The following is a 22,753-nucleotide window of genomic DNA, read 5'->3' as shown; positions in this document are numbered from 1 at the left end:
TTTTTCAACCAATCCACAAATTTCTTGTGAACAAACTATAGTTTTGGCAAGTCAGTTAGGACATCTACTTCGCCCATGACACAAGTAATTTTTCCAACAATTGTTTACAGACAGATTATTTCATTTATAATTCACTGTATCACAATTCCAGTGGGTCAGAAGTTTACATACACTAAGTTGACTGTGCCTTTAAACAGCTTGGAAAATTCCAGAAAATGATGTCATGGCTTTAGAAGCTTCTGAATGGCTAATTGACATAATTTGAGTCAATTGGAGGTGTACCTGTGGATGTATATCCAGGCCTACCTTCAAACTCAGTGCCTCTATTCTTGACATCATGGGAAAATCATAGAAATCAGCCAAGACCTCAGAAAAACAATTGTAGACCTCCACAAGTCTGGTTCATCCTTGGGAGCAATTTCCAAATGCCTGAAGGTACCACGTTCATCTGTACTAACAATAGTACCCAAGTATAAACACCATGGGACCACGCAGCCGTCATACCGCTCAGGAAGGAGACGCGTTCTGTCACCTAGAGATAAACGTACTTTGGTGCAAAAAGTGCAAATCAATCCCAGAACAACAGCAAAGGACCTTGTGAAGATGCTGGAGGAAACAGGTACAAAAGCATTTAGATCCACAGTAAAACAAGTCCTATATCGACATACCCTGAAATGCCGCTCAGCAAGGAGGAAGCCACTGCTCCAAAACTGCCATAAAAAAAGCCAGACTATGGTTTGCAACTGCACATGGGGACAAAGATTGTACTTTTTGGAGAAATGTCCTCTGGTCTGATGAAACAAAAATAGAACTGTTTGGCCATAATGACCATCATTATGTTTGGAGGGAAAAGGGGGATGCTTGCAAGCCGAACAACACCATCTCAACCGTGAAGCACGGGGGTGGCAGCATCATGTTGTGGGGGTGCTTTGCTGCAGGAGGGACGGGTGCACTTCACAAAATAGATGGTATCATGAGGACGGAAAATTATGTGGATATATTGAAGCAACATCTCAAGACATCAGTCAGGAGGTTAAAGCTTGGTTGCAAATGGGTTTTCCAAATGGACAATGACCCCAAGCATACTTCCAAAGTTGTGGGAACATGGCTTAAGGACAACAAAGTCAAGGTATTGGAGTGGCCATCACAAAGCCCTGACCTCAATCCTATAGAAAATGTGTGCGCAGAACTGAAAAAGTGTGTGCGAGCAAGGAGGCCTACAAACCTGACTCAGTTACATCAGCTCTGTCAGGAGGAATGGACCAAAATTCCCCCAATTTATTGTGGGAAGCTTGTGGAAGGCTACCTGAAACATTTGACCCAAGTTAAACAATTTAAAGGCAATGCTACCAAATACTAATTGAGTGTATGTAAATTCTGACCAACAGGGAATGTGCTGAAAGGAATGAAAGCTGAAATAAATCATTCTACTATTATTCTACTATCTCTACTATTATTCTGACATTTCACATTTTTTAAATAAAGTGGTGATCCTAACTGACCTAAGACAGGGAATCATTTTTACCAGGATTAAGTGTCAGGAATTGTGAAAAACTGAGCTTAATATATTTGGCTAAGGTGTATGTAAACTTTCGACCAACTGTAGGTATTCCTCTTGTCCAGATGGGTTAGGGCAGTGTGCAGTGTGATTGCAATTGTGTTGTCTGTGGACCTGTTGGGACAGAAAGCAAATTGGAGGGGGTCTAGTGTGTCAGGTAGGGTGGAGGTGATATAATCCTTGACTAGTCTCTCAAAGCACTTCATGATGATGGAAGTGAATGCTACGGGGCGATAGTCATTTAGCTCAGTTAGCTTTCTTGGGAACTGGAACAATGGTGGCCCTCTTGAAGTATGTTGGAACAGCAGACTGGGATAGGGAGTGATTGAATATGTCCGTAAACACACCAGCCAGCTGGTTATGGATGTCGTCTGGGCCGGCAGCTTTGCGAGGGTTAACACGTTTAAATGTTTTATTCACGTTGGCTGTGGTGAAGGAGAGCCCGCAGGTTTTGGTAGCGGGCCGTGTCTCTGGCACTGTATTGTCCTCAAAGCGAGCAAAGAAGTTGTTTAGTTTGTCTGGGAGCAAGACGTCAGTGTCCGCGACAGGGCTGGTTTTCGTTTTGTTATCCATGATTGACTGTCGACCCTGCCACATACATCTCATTTCTGAGCCACTGAATTGCGACTCTACTTTGTCTCTATACTGACGCTTAGCTTGTTCGATTGCCTTGCGGAGGGAATAGCTACACTGATGGTATTCGGTCATGTTGGCATTCGCCTTGCCATGATTATAAACAGTGGTTCGCACTTTCATTTTTGTGCGAATGCTGCATCAATCCCCGGTTTATGGTTGGGAAAGGTCTTAATAGTCACCGTGGGTACAACATCACCGATGCACTTGCTAATAAACTTGCTCACCGAATCAGCGTATACATCAATGTTGTTGTCTGAGTCTATCCGGAACATATCCCAGTCCACATGATCGAAGCAATCTTGAAGCGTGGAATCAGATTGGTCGGACCAGCGTTGAACGGACCTGAGCATGGGCGTTTCCTGTTTTAGTTTCTGTCTATAGGCTGGGAGCAACAAAATGGTCAGATTTGTGGTCAGAGTCATGGTCAGATTTGCTGAAAGGAGGGCCAGGGAGGGCTTTGTATGCGTCGCGGACGTTAGAGTAGCAATGATCCAGAATTTTGCGAGTCACACATTGAATATGCTGATATAATTTAGGGAGCCTTGTTTTCAGATTAACCTTGTTAAAATCCCCAGCTGCAATAAATGCAGCCTCAGGATATGTGATTTCCAGTTTACATAGAGTTCAATGAAGTTCTATCAGGGCAGCCGAGGTGTCTGATTGGGGGGGATGTACACGGCTGTGATTATAATCGAAGAGAATTCTCTTGTTAGATAATGCAGTCGACATTGGATTGTAAGGAATTCTAGGTCAGGTGAACAATAGGACTTGAGTTCCTGTATGTTGTTATGATCACACCATGACTTGTTAATCATTAGGCATACACCACCGCTCTTCTTCTTATCAGAGAGATGTTTGTTTCTGTCGGCGCGATGCGTGAAAAAAACGAGTGGCTGTACCGACTCTGATAAGGTATCCCGAGTGAGCCATGTTTCCGTGAAACAGAGAATGTTACAATCTCTGATGTCTCTCTGGAAGGCAACCCTTGCTCGAATTTCATCTGCCTTGTTGTCAAGAGACTGGACATTGGCGAGTAGTATACTCGGGAGCAGTGCGCGATGTGCCCGTCTACGGAGCCTGACCAGAAGACCGCTCCGTCTGCCTCTTCTGCGGCGCCGTTGTTTTGGTTCGCCTACTGGGATCCAATCCATTGTCCTGGGTAGTGGTCCAAACAGAGGATCCGCTTCTGGAAAGTCATATTCCTGGTCATAATGTTGGTAAGTTGACGTTGCTCTTATATCCAATAGTTCTTCTCGGCTGTATGTAATATTACTTAAAATTTCCTGGGGTAACAGTGTAAGAGATAATACATTAAAAAACGAAATACTGCGTAGTTTCCTAAGAACGGGAAGCGAGGCGACCATCTCTGTCGGCGCCATCCTAATGCTGGCATATTATGCAAATTTCAGCAACACGCCGCGCAACAGCTAATCGGAAGAATGAAGCTTGTGCTAGCTAGCTTTGACATTGGTTAACAACAAAACAGTCGTCAAGCATGCTGCTTGAAGGCTACAGCCACCATGGGAGAGTTCAATGATTTGATTGCTGATTATTAGTCTGAATCCTCCATTACAGTACAACATTTCACTTTTAAAACTACAAATTATGTTAACTTATAGCCAGATAATGTTGTTGAATTGTCCTATACTCGTACTGGTTGCCAAAGCATAAATGAGAGAAAAAACAACAACCCCACCTCAAACTTCTCTCTCAAACAGACTGTTTTTTAAATACTTGCTATTTCCTCAAATAACATGACGTCACTGACCAATCAGCTGTTTACTTGTCATGAATATTTTTTATGACCGATATATGCACACACCACTCTGTTGTTGGGGTTCGCCCACACCATTCAAAAACAGAAAAGCTGCTTTTCAACATACTTAATTAACATTTTTGGAATGAAAACTACTTTAATCACATTGTCATGTTATAGGACATATTTATAGGACATATTTATAGGACATATATTAACTGGACAGCTACTTTAAACACTTTTACTCCATGAGGAGCATAGGTCATACCAACATCAACAAATGATCTTCAGGATTTGGTACTGTACTTACCTTTACAGGTGAAGCACTTCAGGTGGAAGTGCTTGGACTGCACCCGCAGCACCTCACCCTTACATGGCTCCCCACACTTGTAGCACTGGATCAGAGGCTTCTCATTGGAATTGTGTGCGTCCTGAGCATGTGCCACTAGAATAGAACAGAACGGAACACAAATAGACATGAGTATGAACCACTGTAATCACACGCACTACACTGTTAAAATAGAAAGACTCAAAACACCATAATTGTGTTGTGAAACCATGAAAAGTAGTGCACCTAAGCTGAGATCTGGTGTTTGGGGGTGTTTGAATGTAAACCCAATGTAAGTTTTATAATACACTGAATATATTTCTAAACTGAATGGAAGTACTCTGAAACACCGAAAGTGGTTCTTCAATCTGAATATTGGTGTGTTTTTAAGAGTGTCTTGTGAAAACCATTTTTTTGTGTTTCAGTGAATGTAAAAATGCAGCATCAAAAAACATAAAACAAAACCATACAATCAAATGGTTTTGAAATGCCAATGGTTTATAATGTAAATATTGATTGATGATGATTTTCAGACCATATTTGAATTAACATTTTAAAGAAGACACTGGAAATTGAATACTTTTCCTAGGGTAGAAAATTGCACTAATTATATGCTACAGTTGCTATTGTGAGATTATAAATTATGTTACAATACAAATGTTTAGGGGTATCTAAGTTATAGCGCAATTAGCATGTATAGAGTGGGCCTTCCTCACTGGTCTGTTTGTGAAAACACTGCCTTAGTCCATTCAGCCAGTCTTCCGGGATAAACTGTTGTGCTGAACCACCCTTGTTACACTGAGAACATGGGATCCGATTCAGACAAGTCGACTTACCATTTACTCAAATCAAAAAGTCCATGTTAAGTCAATGTATCTCCAATCTGAATAGGAATTACAATTTTTTGTCTGCTTTGTTTAGACAGATTAGAAACAGGAGGAGATAGAGAAGGAGTGAAAGTAGAACAGGCAGAAGTGGGAATAGAACCCCCGACTTTTGGGGCAGTAAAATGGCACATTTAATTAGAATTTTACCCACTAAACCACACAGACACATACCATGTGAAGAACTTGGGCCCCCATATCAGAATACAAATGACAGATTAAAGACAAATTGTGAACTTCAAACATTGTGCTGCCGTACTGTTCAGCATTCCCCTCATTTCTGGGGCATGGAGGTGGAAAGAGGGCATTCGTGTTTGGTGTGCCTTCTAGCCAAGTCTATGGTCTTGTATACAAACAGGCATGTTTGCGTGCGCCCCTGCTGTATTCAGGCCCTTCACAAACTCAGACAGGAAAGAGCACACCAAACGCTCTGGTGAAAATCTCCAAAACAATCCAAGAAAGTATGTGTCAATAGGAACTCATGGGCCTGAAAGCAAAGAAAGTAAAAATAAATAGAAATAATAGCTATACAGTGCATTCTGAAAGTATTCAGACACCTTGACTTTTTCTACAATTTGTTACGTTACAGTCATATTCTAAAATGGATTCATTTGTTTTTTTCCCTCACCAACCTACACACAATACCCCATAATGACAAAGCAAAAACAGGTTTTTAGACATTTAGACAACAAAAAATCTGAAATATTACATTCACATAAGTATTCAGACCCTTTACTCAGTACTTTGTTGAAGCACCTTGATGGAGACCACTGTGTTCTTGGGTACCTTAAAAGCTGCAGTAATTTTTTTGGTATCCTTCCCCAGATCTGTGACTTGACGCAATCCTGTCTCAGAGCTTTACGGACAATTCCTTCGACCTCATGGCTTGGTTTTTGCTCTGACATGTACTGTCAACTGTGGGACCTTATATAGACAGGTGTGCGCCTTTCCATATCTTGTCCAATCAATTTAATTTAATACAGGAGGAATCCAATCAAGTTGTAGAAACATCTCAAGGATGATCAATGGAAACAGGATGCACCTGACTTCAATTTCGAGTCTCATAGCAAAGGTTCTGAAAACGTATGCAAATAAGGTATTTCTGTTTTCTATTTTTAATACATTTGCAAAACCTGTCTTCGCTTTGTCGTTATGGGGTATTGTGTGTAGATTGATGGGGGGAAGAAAATGTTTAATACATTTTAGAATAAGGCTGTAACGTAACAAAATGTGGGAAAAATCAAGGGGTTTGAATACCTTCTGAATGCACTGCATGTTCCAAGACAGAAAAGAGATACGATCATCTGCTCATCGAACATCTCATTCCAAAATCATGTGCATTATTATAGAGTTGGTCCCCCCTTTGCCACTGTAACAGCCTCCACTCTTCTGGGAAGGCTTTCAACTAGATGTTGTAACATTGCTGTGGGGACTTGCTTCCATTCAGCCACAAGAGTATTAGTGAGGTCGGGAACTGATGTTAGGCCTGGCTCACAGTCGAAGTTCGAATTCATCCCAAAGGTGTTCGATGGGGTTGAGGTCTCTGTGCAGGCCAATCAAGGTCTTCAACACCAATCTCGGCAAACCATTTTTGTATGGACATCGCTTGTACACAAGGGCATTGTCATGCTAAAACAGGAAAGGGCCCTCCCCAAACTGCCACAAAGTTGGAAGAACAGAATCATTTAGATTGAAATTGTATGCTATAGTGTTCACTGGAACTAAGGGGCCTAGCCCAAACCATGAAAAACAGCCCTCCTCTAACAAACTTTACAGTTGGCACTATGCATTCGGGCAGGTAGCTTTCTCCTGGCATCTGCCAAACCCAGATTTGTTCGTCGGACTGCCAGATGGTGAAGTGGGATTCATCCCTCCAGAGAACGCATTTCCACTGCTCCAGAGTCCAAAGGCGGCAAGCTTTACACCACTCTAGCCAACGCTTGGCATTATGCATAGTGATCTTAGACTTGTGTGTGGTTGAAGCTCCCGAAGAACAGTTCTGTTGCTGAGGTTGCTTCCGGAGGCAGTTTGGAACTCGGTAGTGAGTGTTGCAACCGAGGACGGACAATTTTTACAAGCTACGCACTTCAGCATTCAGCGGTCCAGTTCTGTGAGCTTTTGTGGCCTACCACTTCGCGGCTGAGCCGTTGTTGCTCCTCCAGTTCACAATAACAGGACTTACAGTCGACCAGGGCAGCTTTAGCAGACCAGAAATCTGATGAACTGACTTGTTGGAAAGGTGGCATCCTATGACGATGCCACGTTGAAAGGCACTGAGCTGTTCAGTAAGGCCATTCTACTGCCAATATTTGTCTATAGAGATTGTATGGCTGTCTGCTCAATTATCTACACATGTCAGCAACAGCTGTGGATGAAATATCCAAATCCACTAGTTTGAAGGGGTGTCCACATACTTTTGTATAGTATATGTAATAGTCGACATAGGTTATCGAAGGATAATTTCTTTTAACAAACCCGCTTTAGTAGGACCAATTTGGGTAAGTAAGTCTCGAGATGGGAAGACAACATTTTGGAAAACAGTTTAAAATCTGTGTTCATCAAAGATAGGGGTCAATAGTGAGAACACTGGGTTCCTTATCTTTTTTTAATAAAAACATAATTAGTGCTGTATTCACATCTCTCCCAAGTTGACCCTTTGTGAATGTGTGTGTTACTCATTTTGAGCTATAGTGGACATAATTGATTCCTACATTTTAAACAGAGCTCAGGAGGAATACCGTCCCATCCAGGTGATATGCCTTCATTTATGTTATCCAATACCCCTTTGAGTTAATTGAGAAAGATTTCAAATCAAATCTGATTTTATTGGTCGCGAACACATATTTTGCAGATGTTATCGCAGGTGCAACAAAATGCTTATGTTTCTAGCTCCAACAGTGCAGCATACCAAACAATTCAGGCTCCCAGCCAGGGTGTCTTCCTCTATTGAGAGAAGAGGAGGTCTTAATTATTTTACAAAGGACAATCTGAGGTATACAACTCTTTATAGAAGTGGGAGAATCTTTGATTGATTAATGTGGGTTCTGATTGTAATTCCCCTGTTTCAGATTCAATAGTTGCTATAACAGCTAATTGATCATTACTGCTTAGCTTGTTGGCCAGTAAATGACTAGGACGATTACCATGGAAGCAATGGTTGAGTCAAATTCGATGGATGGCAAATTCTGCTCTCTGTCTTATCAATTAATTGAGTTCTGTCTTGACCTTGGAAAGAGGAATAGTGTTTGTTCAGAACGATCCAACGCAGTTAACAACATTTCACATTCTTTTATCTTATTTAATTGTGATATTTTCAAATCAAATCAAATTGTATTTGTCACATACACATGGTTAGCAGATGTTAATGCGAGTGTAGCGAAATGCTTGTGCTTCTAGTTCCGACAATGCAGTAATAATCTAACCTAACAATTTCACAACTACCTTATATACACAAGTGTAAAGGAATGAAGAATATGTACATAAAAATATATGAATGAGTGATGGTACAGAACGGCATAGGCAAGATGCAGTAGATGGTATCGAGTACAGTATATACATATGAGATGAGTAATGTAGGGTATGTAAACATTATATGAAGTGGCATTGTTTAAAGTGGCTAGTGATACATTTTTCATCAGTTTTTACATTATCAAAGTGGCTGGAGTTGAGTCAGTATGTTGGCAGCAGCCACTTAATGTTAGTGGTGGCTGTTTAACAGTCTGATGGCCTTGAGATAGAAGCTGTTTTTCAGTCTCTCGGTCCTGCTTTGATGCACCTGTACTGACCTTGCCTTCTGGATGATAGCGGGGTGAACAGGCAGTGGCTCGGGTGGTTGTTGTCCTTGATGATCTTTATGGCCTTCCTGTGACATCAGGTGGTGTAGGAGTCCTGGAGAGCAGGTAGTTTGCACCTGGTGATGCGTTGTGCAGACCTTACAACCCTCTGGAGAGCCTTACGGTTGTGGGTGGAGCAGTTGCCGTACCAGGCGGTGATACAGCCCGACAGGATGCTCTCGATTGTGCATCTGTAAAAGTTTGTGAGTGCTTTTGGTGACAAGCCGAATTTCTTCAGCCCCCTGAGGTTGAAGAGGCGCTGCTGCGCCTTCTTCACCACGCTGTCTGTGTGGGCGGACCAATTCAGTTTGTCCATGATGTGTACGCCGAGGAACTTAAAACTTTCTACCCTCTCCACTACTATCCCGTCGATGTGGATAGGGGGGTGCTACCTTTGCTGTTTCCTGAAGTCCAAGATCATCTCCTTTGTTTTGTTGATGTTGAATTTGAGGTTATTTTCCTGACACCACACTCCGAGGGCCCTCACTTCCTCCCTGTAGGCCGTCTCATCGTTGTTGGTAATCAAGCCTACCACTGTAGTGTCGTCTGCAAACTTGATGATTTATTTGGAAGCGTATATGGCCACGCAGTCGTGGGTGAAGAGGGAGTACAGGAGAGGGCTCAGAACGCACCCTTGTGGGGCCCCAGTGTTGAGGATCAGCGGGGTGGAGATGTTGTTACCAACCCTCACCACCTGGGGGCAGCCCGTCAGGAAGTCCAGTACCCAGTTGCACAGGGCGGGGTCGAGACCCAGAGCTTGATGACGAGTTTGGAGGGTACTATGGTGTTCAATTCTGAGCTGTAGTCGAAGAACAGCATTCTCACATAGGTATTCTTCTTGTCCAGATGGGTTAGGGCAGTGTGGTTGAGATTGCGTTGTCTGTGGACCTATTGGAGCGGTAAGCAAATTGGAGTGGGTCTAGGGTGTCAGGTAGGGTGGAGGTGATATGGTTCTTGACTAGTCTCTCAGAGCACTTCATGATGACGGAAGTGAGTGCTACGGGCCAGTAGTCGTTTAGCTCAGTTACCTTAGCTTTCTTGGGAACAGGAACAATGGTGGCCCTCTTGAAGCATGTGGGAACAGCAGACTGGGATAAGGATTGATTGAATATGTCCGTAAACACACCAGCCAGCTGCTCTGCACATGCTCTGAGGACGCGGCTAGGGATGCCGTCTGGGCCTGCAGCCTTGCAAGGGTTAACACATTTAAATGTTTTACTCATGTCAGCTGCAGTGAAGGAGAGTCCGCAGGTTTTGGTAGCGGGCCGTGTCAGTGGCACTGTATTGTCCTCAAAGCGAGCAAAGAAGTTGTTTAGTTTTTCTGGGAGCAAGACATCCAGGTTCTCGACGGGGCTGGTTTTTGTTTTGTAATCTCTCATTGACTGTAGACCCTGCCACATACAGTGAGGGAAAAAAGTATTTGATCCCCTGCTGATTTTGTACGTTTGCCCACTGACAAAGAAATGATCAGTCTATAATTTTAGTGGTAGGTTTATTTGAACAGTGAGAGACAGAATAACAACAAAAAAATCCAGAAAAACGCATGTCAAAAATTGTATTAAATGATTTGCATTTTAATGAGGGAAATAAGTATTTGACCCCTCTGCAAAACATGACTTAGTACTTGGTGGCAAAACCCTTGTTGGCAATCACAGAGGTCAGACGTTGCTTGTAGTTGGCCACCAGGTTTGAACACATCTCAGGAGGGATTTTGTCCCACTCCACTTTGCAGATCTTCTCCAAGTCATTAAGGTTTCAAGGCTGACGTTTGACAATTTGAACCTTCATCTCCCTCCACAGATGTTCGATGGGATTAACTTCTTTGGGATAGGGGGCAGTATTTTCACGGCCGGATAAAAAAACGTACCCGATTTAATCTGGTTACTACTCCTGCCCAGAAACTAGAATATGCATATACAAGTTTGGGCACCCCTCTGAGGCTGCATAATAATTTTCTCTGTCGTCACAGAAAATGATCACAGTGGCATGCCATTCATTTTCTAATAAAAGCTGAGTACTGGGGTATTGTCCAGACAAAGATTTTTAGTGTAGCAATATTACGTTGTATGAAATTAAATCAGATGTGAAAAGTAGGCTATGCAAAAATTTGGGCACCCTTGTCATTCTGTTGATTTGAATACCTGTAACTACTTAGCACTGATTAATTGGAACACCCAATTGGTTTGGTGAGCTCATTAAGACTTGAACTTCATAAACAAGTGCATCCAATCATGAGAGAAGGTATTTAAGGTGGCCAATTGCAAGTTGTTGTTCTCTTTGACTCTCCTCTGAAGAGTGGCAACATGGGGGCCTCAAAACAACTCTCAAATGACCTGAAAACAAAGATTGTTCAACATTATGGTTTAGAGGAAGGCTACAAAAAGCTCTCGCAGAGATGTAAGCTGTCAGTGTCCACTGTGAGGAACATAGTGAGGAAATGGAAGACCACAGGCACAGTTCTTGTTAAGGCCAGAAGTGGCAGGCCAACTAAAATATCGGAGAGGCAAAGGCGAAGGATGGTGAGAACGGTCAAAAACAGCCCACAGACCACCTCCAAAGACTTACAACGTCATCTTGCTGCAGATGGTGTCACTGTGCATCGTTCAACAATTCAGCGCACTTTGCACAAGGAGAAGCTGTATGGGAGAGTGATGCGGAAGAAGCCTTTTCTGCACACACGCCACAAACAGAGTCGCTTGAGGTATGCAAACGCACATTTGGACAAGCCAGCTTAATTTTGGAATAAGGTGCTGTGGACTGATGAAACAAATATTGAGTTATTTGGTCATAACAAGGAACGTTATGCATGGTGGCAAAAGAACACAGCGTTCCAAGAAAAACACTTGCTACCCACAGTAAAATTTGGTGGGGGTTCCATCATGCTGTGGGGCTGTGTGGCTAGTGCCGGTACTGGGAATCTTGTTAAAGTTGAGGGTCGCATGGATTCAATATCAGCAGATTCTTGTGAATAATGTTGAAGAATCAGTCACAAAGTTGAAGTTACGCCGGGGCTGGATATTTCAACAAGACAACGACCCAAAACACTGCTCAAAATCTACCCGGGCATTTATGCAGAGGAACAAGTACAATGTTCTGGAATGGCCATCCCAGTCCCCAGACCTGAATATCATTGAGAATCTGTGGGATGATTTGAAGCGGGCTGTCCATGCTTGGCAACCTTCAAACCTAACTGAACTAGAGATGTTTTGTAAGGAGGAATGGTCCAAAATACCTTCATCCAGAATCCAGACACTCATTAGAGGCTATAGGAAGCATCTAGAGGCTTTTATTTTAGCAAAAGGAGGCTCTACTAAATATTGATGTGATTTTTCTATTGGGGTGCCCAAATTTATGCACCTGTCTAATTTTGTTTTGATGCATATTGCACATTTTCTGTTAATCCAATAAACCTCATTTCACTACTGAAATATTACTGTGTCCATCAGTTATTTGATAGATCAAAATGAAATTGCTGATCCAAACACCAAATTATTTATAAATGGAAATCATGGAAATTGTCAAGGGTGCCCAAACTTTTTCATACGACTGTAATTAGTATATTTGGATATAAAACACTCTAAAGTTTCTAAAACTGTTTGAATGGTGTCTGTGAGTATAACAGAACTCATATGGCAGGCCAAAACCTGAGAAGATACCATACAGGAAGTGCCCTGTCTGACAATTTGTTGTCTTCTGTTGCATCTCTATCGACATTACAGCATCTGTGCTGTAACGTGACACTTTCTAAGGATTCCATTGGCTCTCTAAAGCCGCCAGAAAGTGGAATGGCGTGTCTGCTGTCTCTGGGCAAAGTACTGCAGCTCTGTTTGTGAGTGGTCAGCCTGGGGACAGTGAGACTGGAGATGCGTGGTCACGAGACTTTTTTTCTTTCAGCCTTTGAATGAATACAACGTTGCCTGGTTGGAATATTATCGCTATTTTATGAGAAAAATAGCATAAAAAATGATTTTAAACAGCATTTGATATGCTTCTAAGTAATTTTTTTGTCACGAAACGCGCTTGCGTGTCACCCTTCGGATAGTGACCTGAACGCACAAACAAAACGGAGGTATTTGGATATAACTGTGGATTATTTTGAACCAAAACAACATTTGTTGTTGAAGTAGAAGTCCTGTGAGTGCATTCTGACAAAGAACAGCAAAGGTAATCCAATTTTTCTAATAGTAATTCTGAGTTTAGTGAGCCCCAAACTTGGTGGGTGTCAAATTAGCTAGCCTGTGATGGCCGAGCTATGTACTCAGAATATTGCAAAATGTGCTTCCGCTGAAAAGCTATTTTAAAATCGGACATAGCGATTGCATAAAGGAGTTCTGTATCTATAATTCTTAAAATAATTGTTATGTATTTTGTGAACGTTTATCATGAGTGATTTAGTAAATTCACCGGAAGTTTGCGGTGGGTATGCTAGTTCTGAACATCATATGCTTATGTAAAAAGCTGTTTTTTTATATAAATATGAACTTGATTGAACAAAACATGCATGTATTGTATAACATAATGTCCTAGGAGTGTCATCTGATGAAGATCATCAAAGGTTAGTGCTGCATTTAGCTGTGGTTTGGGTTTATGTGACATATATGCTTGCTTGGAAAATGGCTGTGTGATTATTTGTGTCTATGTACTCTCCTAACATAATCTAACATAATCTCCTAACATAACCTGTTTTGCTTTCTCTGTAAAGCCTTTTTGAAACCGGACAATGTGGTTAGATTAACGAGAGTCTTATCTTTAAAATGGTGTAAAATAGTTGATAGTTTGAGAAAATTTAATTGTGGTATTTTAGATGGTTTTGTATTTCGCGCCGTGCGATGCCATTGGCTGTTGGCTAGGGGTTCCGCAGGCGGAACGGGGTTCCGCTAGCGGAACGTCTGTCCTCAACAGGTTAAGGTCTGGAGACTGGCTAGGCCACTCCAGGACCTTAATGTGCTTCTTCTTGAGCCACTCCTTTGTTGCCTTGGCCATGTGTTTTGGGTCATTGTCATGCTGGAATACCCATCCACGACCCATTTTCAATGCCCTCACTGAGAGAAGGAGGTTCTCACCCAAGATTTGACGGTACATGGCCGCGTCCATCGTCCCTTTGATGCGGTGAAGTTGTCCTGTCCCCTTAGCAGAAAAACACCCCCAAAGCAAAACGTTTCCACCTCCATGTTTGACGGTGGAGATGGTGTTCTTGGGGTCATAGGCAGCATTCCTCCTCCTCCTAACACGGCGAGTTGAGTTGATGCCAAAGAGCTCCATTTTGGTCTCATCTGACCACAACACTTTCATCCAGTTGTCCCATGAATCATTCAGAGGTTCATTGGCAAACTTCAGACGGGCCTGTATATGTGCTTTCTTGAGCAGGGGGACCTTGTGGGCGCTGCAGGATTTCAGTCCTTCACGGCGTAGTGTTTTACCAATTGTTTTCTTGGTGACTATGGTCCCAGCTGCCTTGAGATCATTGACAAGATCCTCCCGTGTAGTTCTGGCCTGATTCCTCACCGTTCTTATGATCATTACAACTCCACGAGGTGAGATCTTGCATGGAGCCCCAGGCCGAGGGAGATTGACAGTTCTTTTGTGTTTCTTCCATTTGCGAATAATCGCACAAACTGTTGTCACCTTCTCACCAAGCTGCTTGGCAATGGTCTTGTAGCCCATTCCAGCCTTGTGTAGGTCTACAATCTTGTCCCTGACATCCTTGGAGAGCTCTTTGGTCTTGGCCATGGTGGAGAGTTTGGAATCTGATTGATTGATTGCTTCTGTGGACAGGTGTCTTTTATACAGGTAACAAGCTAAGATTAGGAACACTCCCTTTAAGCGTGTGCTCCTAATCTCAGCTCGTTACCTATATAAAAGACACCTGGGAACCAGAAATCTTTCTGATTGAGAGGGGGTCAAATACTTATTTCCCTCGTTAAAATGCAAATCAATTTATATCATTTTTGACATGCGCTTTTCTGGATTTATTTGTTGTTATTCTGTCTCTCACTATTCAAATAAACCTACCATTAAAATTATAGCATGATCATTTCTTTGACAGTGGACAAATATACAAAATCAGCAGGGGATCAAATACTTTTCTCCCTCAGTGTACCTCTTGTGTCTGAGCCATTGAATTGCGACTCTACTTTGTCTCTATACTGACGCTTAGCTTGTTTGATTGCCTTGTGGAGGGAATAGATACACTGTTTGTATTCGGTCATGTTTCTGATCACCTTGCCCTGATTAAAAGCAGTGGTTCGCGCTTTTAGTTTCGCGCGAATGCTGCCGTCAATCCATGGTTTCTGGTTTGGGAATGTTTTGATTGTTGCTGTGGGTACGACATCGCCGATGCACTTGCTAATAAACTCGCTCACCGAATCAGTGTATTTGTCAGTGTTGTTCTTTGACGCAATGCAGAACATATCCCAGTCCACGTGATCGAAGCAATCTTGAAGCGTGGAATCGGATTGGTCGAACCAGCGTTGAACAGACCTGAGGGCGAGAGCTTCCTGTTTTAGTTTCTGTCTATAGGCTGGGAGCAACAAAATGGAGTCGTGGTCAACTTTTCCGAAAGGAATGCGGGGGAGGGCCTTATATGCGTCGCGGAAGTTAGAATAACAATGATACAGGGTTTTACCAGCCCTGGTTGCACAATCAATATGCTGATAGAATTTAGGGAGTCATGTTTTCAGATTAGCCTAGTTAAAATCCCCAGCTACAATGAATGCAGCCTCAGGATATGTGGTTTCCAGTTTACATAGAGTCAAATGAAGTTCGTTCAGGGCCATCGATGTGTCTGCTTGGGGGGGAATATATGCGGCTGTGATTATAATCGAAGAGAATTCTCTTGGTAGCTAATGCTGTCGACATTTGATTGTGAGGAATTCTTAGTCAGGTGAACAGAAGGACTTGAGTTCCTGTATGTTGTTATGATCACACCACATCTCGTTAATCATCAGGCATACCACCCCGCCCTTCTTCTTACCAGAAAGATGCTTGTTTCTGTTGGCGTGATGCGTGAAGAAACCAGCTGGCTGTACCGACTCCGATAGCGTGTCTCGAGTGAGCCATGTTTCCATGAAGCAAAGAACTTTACAGTCTCTTATGTCTCTCTGGAATGCTACCCTTGCTCGGATTTCATCTACCTTGTTGTTAAGAGACTGGACATTGGCGAGTAGTATGCTCGGGAGCGGTGCGCGATGTGCCCGTCTCCGGAGCCTGACCAGAAGACCGCTTCGTCTGGCCCTTTTATGGCGTCGTTGTTTTGGTTCGCCGGCTGGGATCCGATCCATTGTCCTGGGTGGTGGGCAAAACAGAGGATCCGCTTCGGGAAAGTCTAATTCCTGGTCGTAATGTTGGTAAGTTCACGTTGCTCTTATATCCAATAGTTCCTCCCGACTGTATGTAATAAAACCTAAGGTTACCTGGGGTACCAATGTAAGAAATAACACGTAAAAAAACGAATACTGCATAGTTTCCTAGGAACGCGAAGCGAGGCGGCCATCTCTGTCGGCGCCGGAAGTACTCATATTCAAACCACATGCAAATGCAGTTAAAAAAATAATTATAAAACCTTTGGTGGCATTCCATAGAACCCTGCGGTCATCAACTACCTTTTAATTGATAATTATGTATTCAATTAGATAAATTTGAAATTAATCACAGAATGTAGAATTATGTAGCAATGAAACTTTGAAACGCCATCTTGTGGCTATTTTAGTACATTCTAAGATTTGAAGTTGGCAGTAATAAGCGTGGTGGTCAGACAAGCTCATATGTCAAATGTATATTTTCTTGTTTATTAAAGAAAATAGAGGTGTAGACAATAGTATGAAATCGAAGTGTGAGAATGTTTTATGCAAGTTTGAGTAGAAAGTGTTCTCTTTTGCTTTAGGATCATGTGCTCGCCAGGATTCAACGAGGTTGTAATCAGAGAGTATGTGCTGCCGAGTCCGTACAAGAGTTGCAGCGATGGGACAAGACTGTAACTACCAACTGGGGAGAAAAATGTAAATAAAACTATCGTCCTTGTATCCATAGCCCTGTGTATGAATTTGAGAGTAGTTACATTTCTCCAGCCCAATCGCACAGCTGTTTACCATGCACGCACACACACACACACACACACACACACACACACACACACACACACACACACACACACACACACAGCAGTAACATGAAAGGAGCTCTGTATGTGTCACGACTTCCGCTGAAGTCGGTCCCTCTCCTTGTTCGGGCGGCGTTTGGCGGTCGACGTCACCGGCCTTCTAGCCATCGCCGATCCATCATTTTCCATTTGTTTTGTCTTTGTTTTACACACCTGGTTTACATTCCCCAATTACATGTTCATTATTTAACCCTCTGTTTTCCCCATGGTTTTTGTGTGTGATTGTTTTATGTATGTTCGGTCCGTTATTGTGGGCTCGGTATTACGTCATGTTATTGGAATATTTGAGTAAAGTTACTTGTGTTACTCATCTCTGCTGTCCTGCGCCTGACTCCTCTGCACCAGCTACACCCAGACCACTACAGTATGCTAACACACACACACACACACACACACACACACACACACACACACACACACACACACACACACACACACACACACACACACACACACACACACAGCAGGAACCATCTGACAATGGACCATTATAGTGAAACACTAAAATAAGACATAACTGAGTCTACAGTAATAGCATCATGACAAATCAATTGTCTGCTGCAAAAGTGAGATACTTGGATTATTGATGACCTTGTTCTACCTGTACAGATGGTGCGACTTCTCCTTCTACGGTGTCTATATTAGGAAATCATAAAATTCTGCTGAGATTAAAGCTGTTTTAATATGAACAACATACCTTTTACCAAAACATTCAGTTACACTTTACGGCATGCAGGTTTAATGTATTATGATGCCGTTATAATGCATTGTAAGACCAGTCCTAAGTATGTACACCCCCCCCCATCATTTATTTTTGTCAACTCATAATGATCATGAGTAATTAACAGAAATTTGAGTCAGTTGAAATATTAATACATATTGAGGCATAACATATTATAACCCTTATTCTAAGATATTGTAAAGGCTCATACATGCTTATACCCAGTTAAAAAGTATTATACCTGAGGATAAAGTACCAGGCATTTTCTCTGTGTAATAAGCCAGGGAACTACCACAACAGATAATAATCAGTTATAGAAACAGATCGCACCTCCACTCTTCACATTAAAATGTTTCTGACAAGGGAACACCTTCAGAAAAAATTCAGCAAACATATTCACTTTCCATTTTTCCATTTTCCATTTTAGTCATTTAGCAGACGCTCTTATCCAGATCAACTTACAGTTAGTACATTCATCTTTCCATCATTGTATGATTTTTTGTGTGCAACTCAAACTTACAGACAACGTCAAATGTGATGTAGTGAAGCACCTGAGTTGGGTATGCAATTACACAGGCGCTTTCCTGAAACTGATGACACTAACAACTGGATTGGTTATCCCTTTCATGCCCTGCCTCCAAGTCAACTTACCGATATCTGAACAAGAGAGCCTCATCGAAATTGCAACAAGCTGTTCTGTGAAAATGTAATTTAATCAGAAGCCACTGCCAGATTTCTGGATTGTGTCCCACGACCCGGGTTGTGACAAAAACTCACACTCATTCTTATGTTTAATAAATGTATAGTATAGTATGTGTGTGGCAGGCTTACAATGATGGGAAAAACAACATTTGAGAGTGCGCTGACCCTGGTGCTAGAGGGAGTAAGCAGCTGGAGGTTGAATGTTTGAAGGGGTACGGGACTATAAAACGTTTGGGAGCCACTGTTGTAGAGCATGAACCAGCAGGAGAGAATCACTGCTTTGATGTTTACAGAGAACGACAGGGTGTTGTATAGGGTCACACCAAGGTTCTTTGCACTGTGGGAGGGAGACACCGTGGAGTTGTCACCATGATGGAGAGGTCTTTCCCTTCAGTTTCTGATGAAGGAACACCTTCAGCAAACATTGTCTGATCCATCCCCAAGGCCTGGTCACAAAGCCACTGTAAGCCTTCGTTTCATATGATACTATACACAAGGTTGGTCCGGATGTGAATTGAAAGTGGTGGGGAAGACATTGCAAGAGCACACCCACTCATGGTTTAGGGCAGGGGTCCCCAATAATATTCAGCCGTGGGAAGTTTTTTCCTTGATCGGATGGTCGGGGGGCTTTGTAACGCCCCGGCCATAGAGAGGGGTTTTTGTTCTTTATTTTGGTTAGGCCAGGGTGTTACATTGGGTGGGCGTTCTATGTTAATTTTTCTATGTTTTTGTATTTCTTTGTTTTGGGCCATGTGTGGCTCCCAATCAGGCACAGCTGTAGTTCGTTGTTGCTGATTGGGAGTCACACATGAGTAGCCTGTTTTTCCTTTGGGTTTTTGTGCGTGATTGTTTCTGTTTAGTGCTTTCTGTTTCGTTGTTAGTACCTGACAGAACTGTCGGCTGTCATTTTGTTTATTTTGTCAAGTGTTCTCTTTTTGTATTAAAATTCATTCAAGATGAACACATCCTCCGCTGCACCTTGGTCTTTCTCTAACGATGGCCGTTACAGGCGTGAACATAGTTATAAATAATTTGTACACCGCAATTTGACCGCAAGAATTCCAAAAATATGTCATATTTGCCAAAAACAGAATAAATTCGAACCTCGATGACATTGGAATACGATCACAAATGCCTCTCTATTTATGCATGGGAATACTTGGGAACAGATTTCCTCAATCAAATAACTTTGAGCTAATTTCCTGGTAATTTATTTCATGTCCCAAAACAAAAATTATTATACAAGAAATTGTTAATATTTATATTTTTACCCAGAAAATGTAAGGGGTTGCAAATTAAATCACCTGCAGGAAGAATTTGGCTCAAGGGCCACCTTTAGGGGAATCCTGGTTTATAGGATGAGATGGACGGATGGATGAAAGGAGGGAGTTAAAAGAGAGAAAAAGAGGGGGGAGAGCAAGAGAGAGAGAGAGAGAGGAGGTAAGGTAAGGAGGGAGGGAGTCTGTCTCAATGTGATTTTCCACAGAGCTGTGAGTCATTCTTCAATAACAAAGGTCTTAGACCAGAGTGGCAGTGAACTAAGACTAACAGCAGTGGTGGTGAGGGCTCAGTACTCAGCACTCACAATGTGATATGGCGCCTCAGCACTGGTATGTAACTATACAGCACCTTACTGGAACTAAGGAGTAATAAATACTCCAAACCAACTGTAGTTTCTTGCAAGATTTGGTTCTGGGTTCCGAGATTAAACCAACTGTGACAATATTACCTCAGTAATAGGGAATACACAGGGCTAGCCCAGTACGGTGACTGTGCTATCACCATAGCTATAAGTAAGTAGAACTGTTTATCCCCAGAGAGATCACTCCAGATTCAAGTTGAAATTTGACCTTTTTTACAGGTTGCCAGGACGCTGGGAGACCCTGTCAAAACCATCCACCGTGCGCAAAAAATGTAAAACTCAAAACAAGTGCCCAGAGCTAGCATTAAACCCAAAGTCTATGGAGCAGGAGCTCACTGCTTCGACCACTGCACCATCCATCCACAATGAGTTAGCAAGGCCAGTCTTAATTAATGGCTAAACTTAACCGTGGAGTTGTTTTTCTGTTTTAACCCTATCCCAAACCTTAATCCTTAATTTACCCGATCGGAATTAATGCCTGAATTTAATTAACACTATCACAAACCTTAACTTAACCAATCAGTATGAGTTCCTGAACTGTTAACCAATTGGAATGAATGCTTGAACTTAACCTCAGAGTTGTTTCTGTTAATTTTAATTTTGTCATTTTTTTTACCTTTATTTAACTAGGCAAGACATTTTACAATGAGGGCGTACCCCGGGCAAACCCGGACGACGCTGGGCCAATTGTGTACCGCCCTATGGGACTCCCAAACACGTCCGGATGTGATACAAACCTTAACTCTTAACTTAAGCCAGTCGGAAATAATGTCTTAATCGTAGTTGTTTCTGTGTGCCTAAATCGTCTGGATCTCATGCAGTTTACTAGTAGAAAATATACGTTTGTACAAGGATGTCAAAAAATTACGTGAGACCGTGATATCTTCGCTATACCATGCTTTTACCGAGTGATTACTCAGTAGCAGCCGCTATGGTCACACAATGTCACATTCCACCCTCGACTCTACTACTGCATTGATGTCTCAGTCTACAGAGGATGGAACTGTAATATCTGCTGACGAAGAGATCTGTACTGCCTCTGCCTCATCACTGGAAGATCACAGGCAAAACCATGTACATTGGGATACATTCAACAGGGCACAACATTGTGAAACGTTCAGATAGAAATATGTTATATAGAAAAAGGAGTCGTGTCCACTGCATTTATGACATTTCTGTGTGAAACTTTCCACAACGTTTGGCCTACCGAACTTGGCCCTAATCATCAGGCAACAGACAGACAGGCGTAGCCCCCAAATCCATGGTCGTAGGTGTAAAATTACCAAAAGAGCTTCCCCAGGCTCAGCACACTTCGATGAGTGGTGCCTTCAACCAACCTACTACAACCCCAACCCCCACCTCTCTAAAGGAAGCCTCTGCATAAGCAATAATAAAGATTGCCGATGATGCACTGGGGGGAACTGGAGAAGGCCAGATTGAATCCCCCAGGGACATATTCTCCTGTTACGCATGCACAGGCCTTGCTGGTAAATAACAATAGAGTGTGTGTAATTGATGGATGGAGAGGGGAAATAACTGATGAAGCCTCCACTCTCATCTCCACTCTCAGCCTCAAGCTTTCACTTCCTATTTTCTAGACTACCTAGAACCATAAAGGGTTCTTCAGCTGTCCTTCAGATAACCCTTTTTCTCAGTCTCCCATTTTTGTCCTAGACTATTCTATCTAAAATGCACAAAACAGTAGTAGTGTTTTGAAAATGGATTGGGAATATGATTACTCAAAATATCTAAGGAAAAGTTCTAATAGCGTATTTTCACACCACTATTTGTTTTCTGTTAAGTCATTTAAGTATGAGACTGAAACGACTGCTTCCAGAAAAAACAGGACCCCTGTGGCGTGTCTGGGACACTCCACTGATAAGATATAGAAGATATATACAGAACATACAAGCCAGATGCAATGAATATCACACACTATTCTATTTACACACACACACACACACACACACACACACACACACACACACACACACACACACACACACACACACACACACACACACACACACACACACACACATACACACACACACACATACACACACACACACCCCACCAAACCATGCCCCTCCCACACACACGTATGTCTGGCTCTGGGTCTCCCATCCAACCAACCCCTCTGGGATGAGCAGTTCTGGAGTGGCACGGCCTACAATGAATATCAAATTCTAAATATCCCCACTGTGGGAAAAGTGTGTGTGTGTGAGTGCCTGTGTGCGTGCGTGCGAGCTTGCATGTGTGTGCATGTGTGTTTTGGTGAGGGCGTGCGGTACTCTTTATCACACAGACATAATAAGGCATCCTATAACCTCCCTCTTATGAATATGTATGATTTGATTCACAACCCCTACCCCCGTCCAACCGCCAGCTCGTGCACCAGTGTCCCAGACAAAGCACTTCAAACACGGGCACAAATTGGGGCGAACGTATCTCCCTCTACCAGCCCCCCAGCCCTGAAAAACTAATCCCTGGGGACCTAACACAGAATAATCCTTGTTTCTAAATGGCTGGCTC

The 22,753-nt window shown here is 42.6% G+C and overlaps 1 protein-coding gene across 17 annotated transcripts in view; it reads right to left on the bottom strand.

Moving 5' to 3' along the window:
- ablim1a (actin binding LIM protein 1a) overlaps positions 1 to 22,753 on the bottom strand; it is a 147,613-nt gene that overhangs the window by 64,885 nt on the left and 59,975 nt on the right. For all 17 annotated transcript variants that reach the window (XM_029753389.1, XM_029753391.1, XM_029753396.1 and 14 more), the window contains exon 2: positions 4,261 to 4,395. In XM_029753389.1, the coding sequence (XP_029609249.1) occupies positions 4,261 to 4,395 (135 nt within the window). The remainder of the gene's footprint in view (positions 1 to 4,260; positions 4,396 to 22,753) is intronic.

This window comes from Salmo trutta, chromosome 5, assembly GCF_901001165.1.
Source record: "Salmo trutta chromosome 5, fSalTru1.1, whole genome shotgun sequence".
Classification (NCBI taxonomy): domain Eukaryota; kingdom Metazoa; phylum Chordata; class Actinopteri; order Salmoniformes; family Salmonidae; genus Salmo; species Salmo trutta.
Note: the sequence above shows the minus strand (reverse complement) of the source record. Positions and strands in the feature narration are given on the sequence as shown.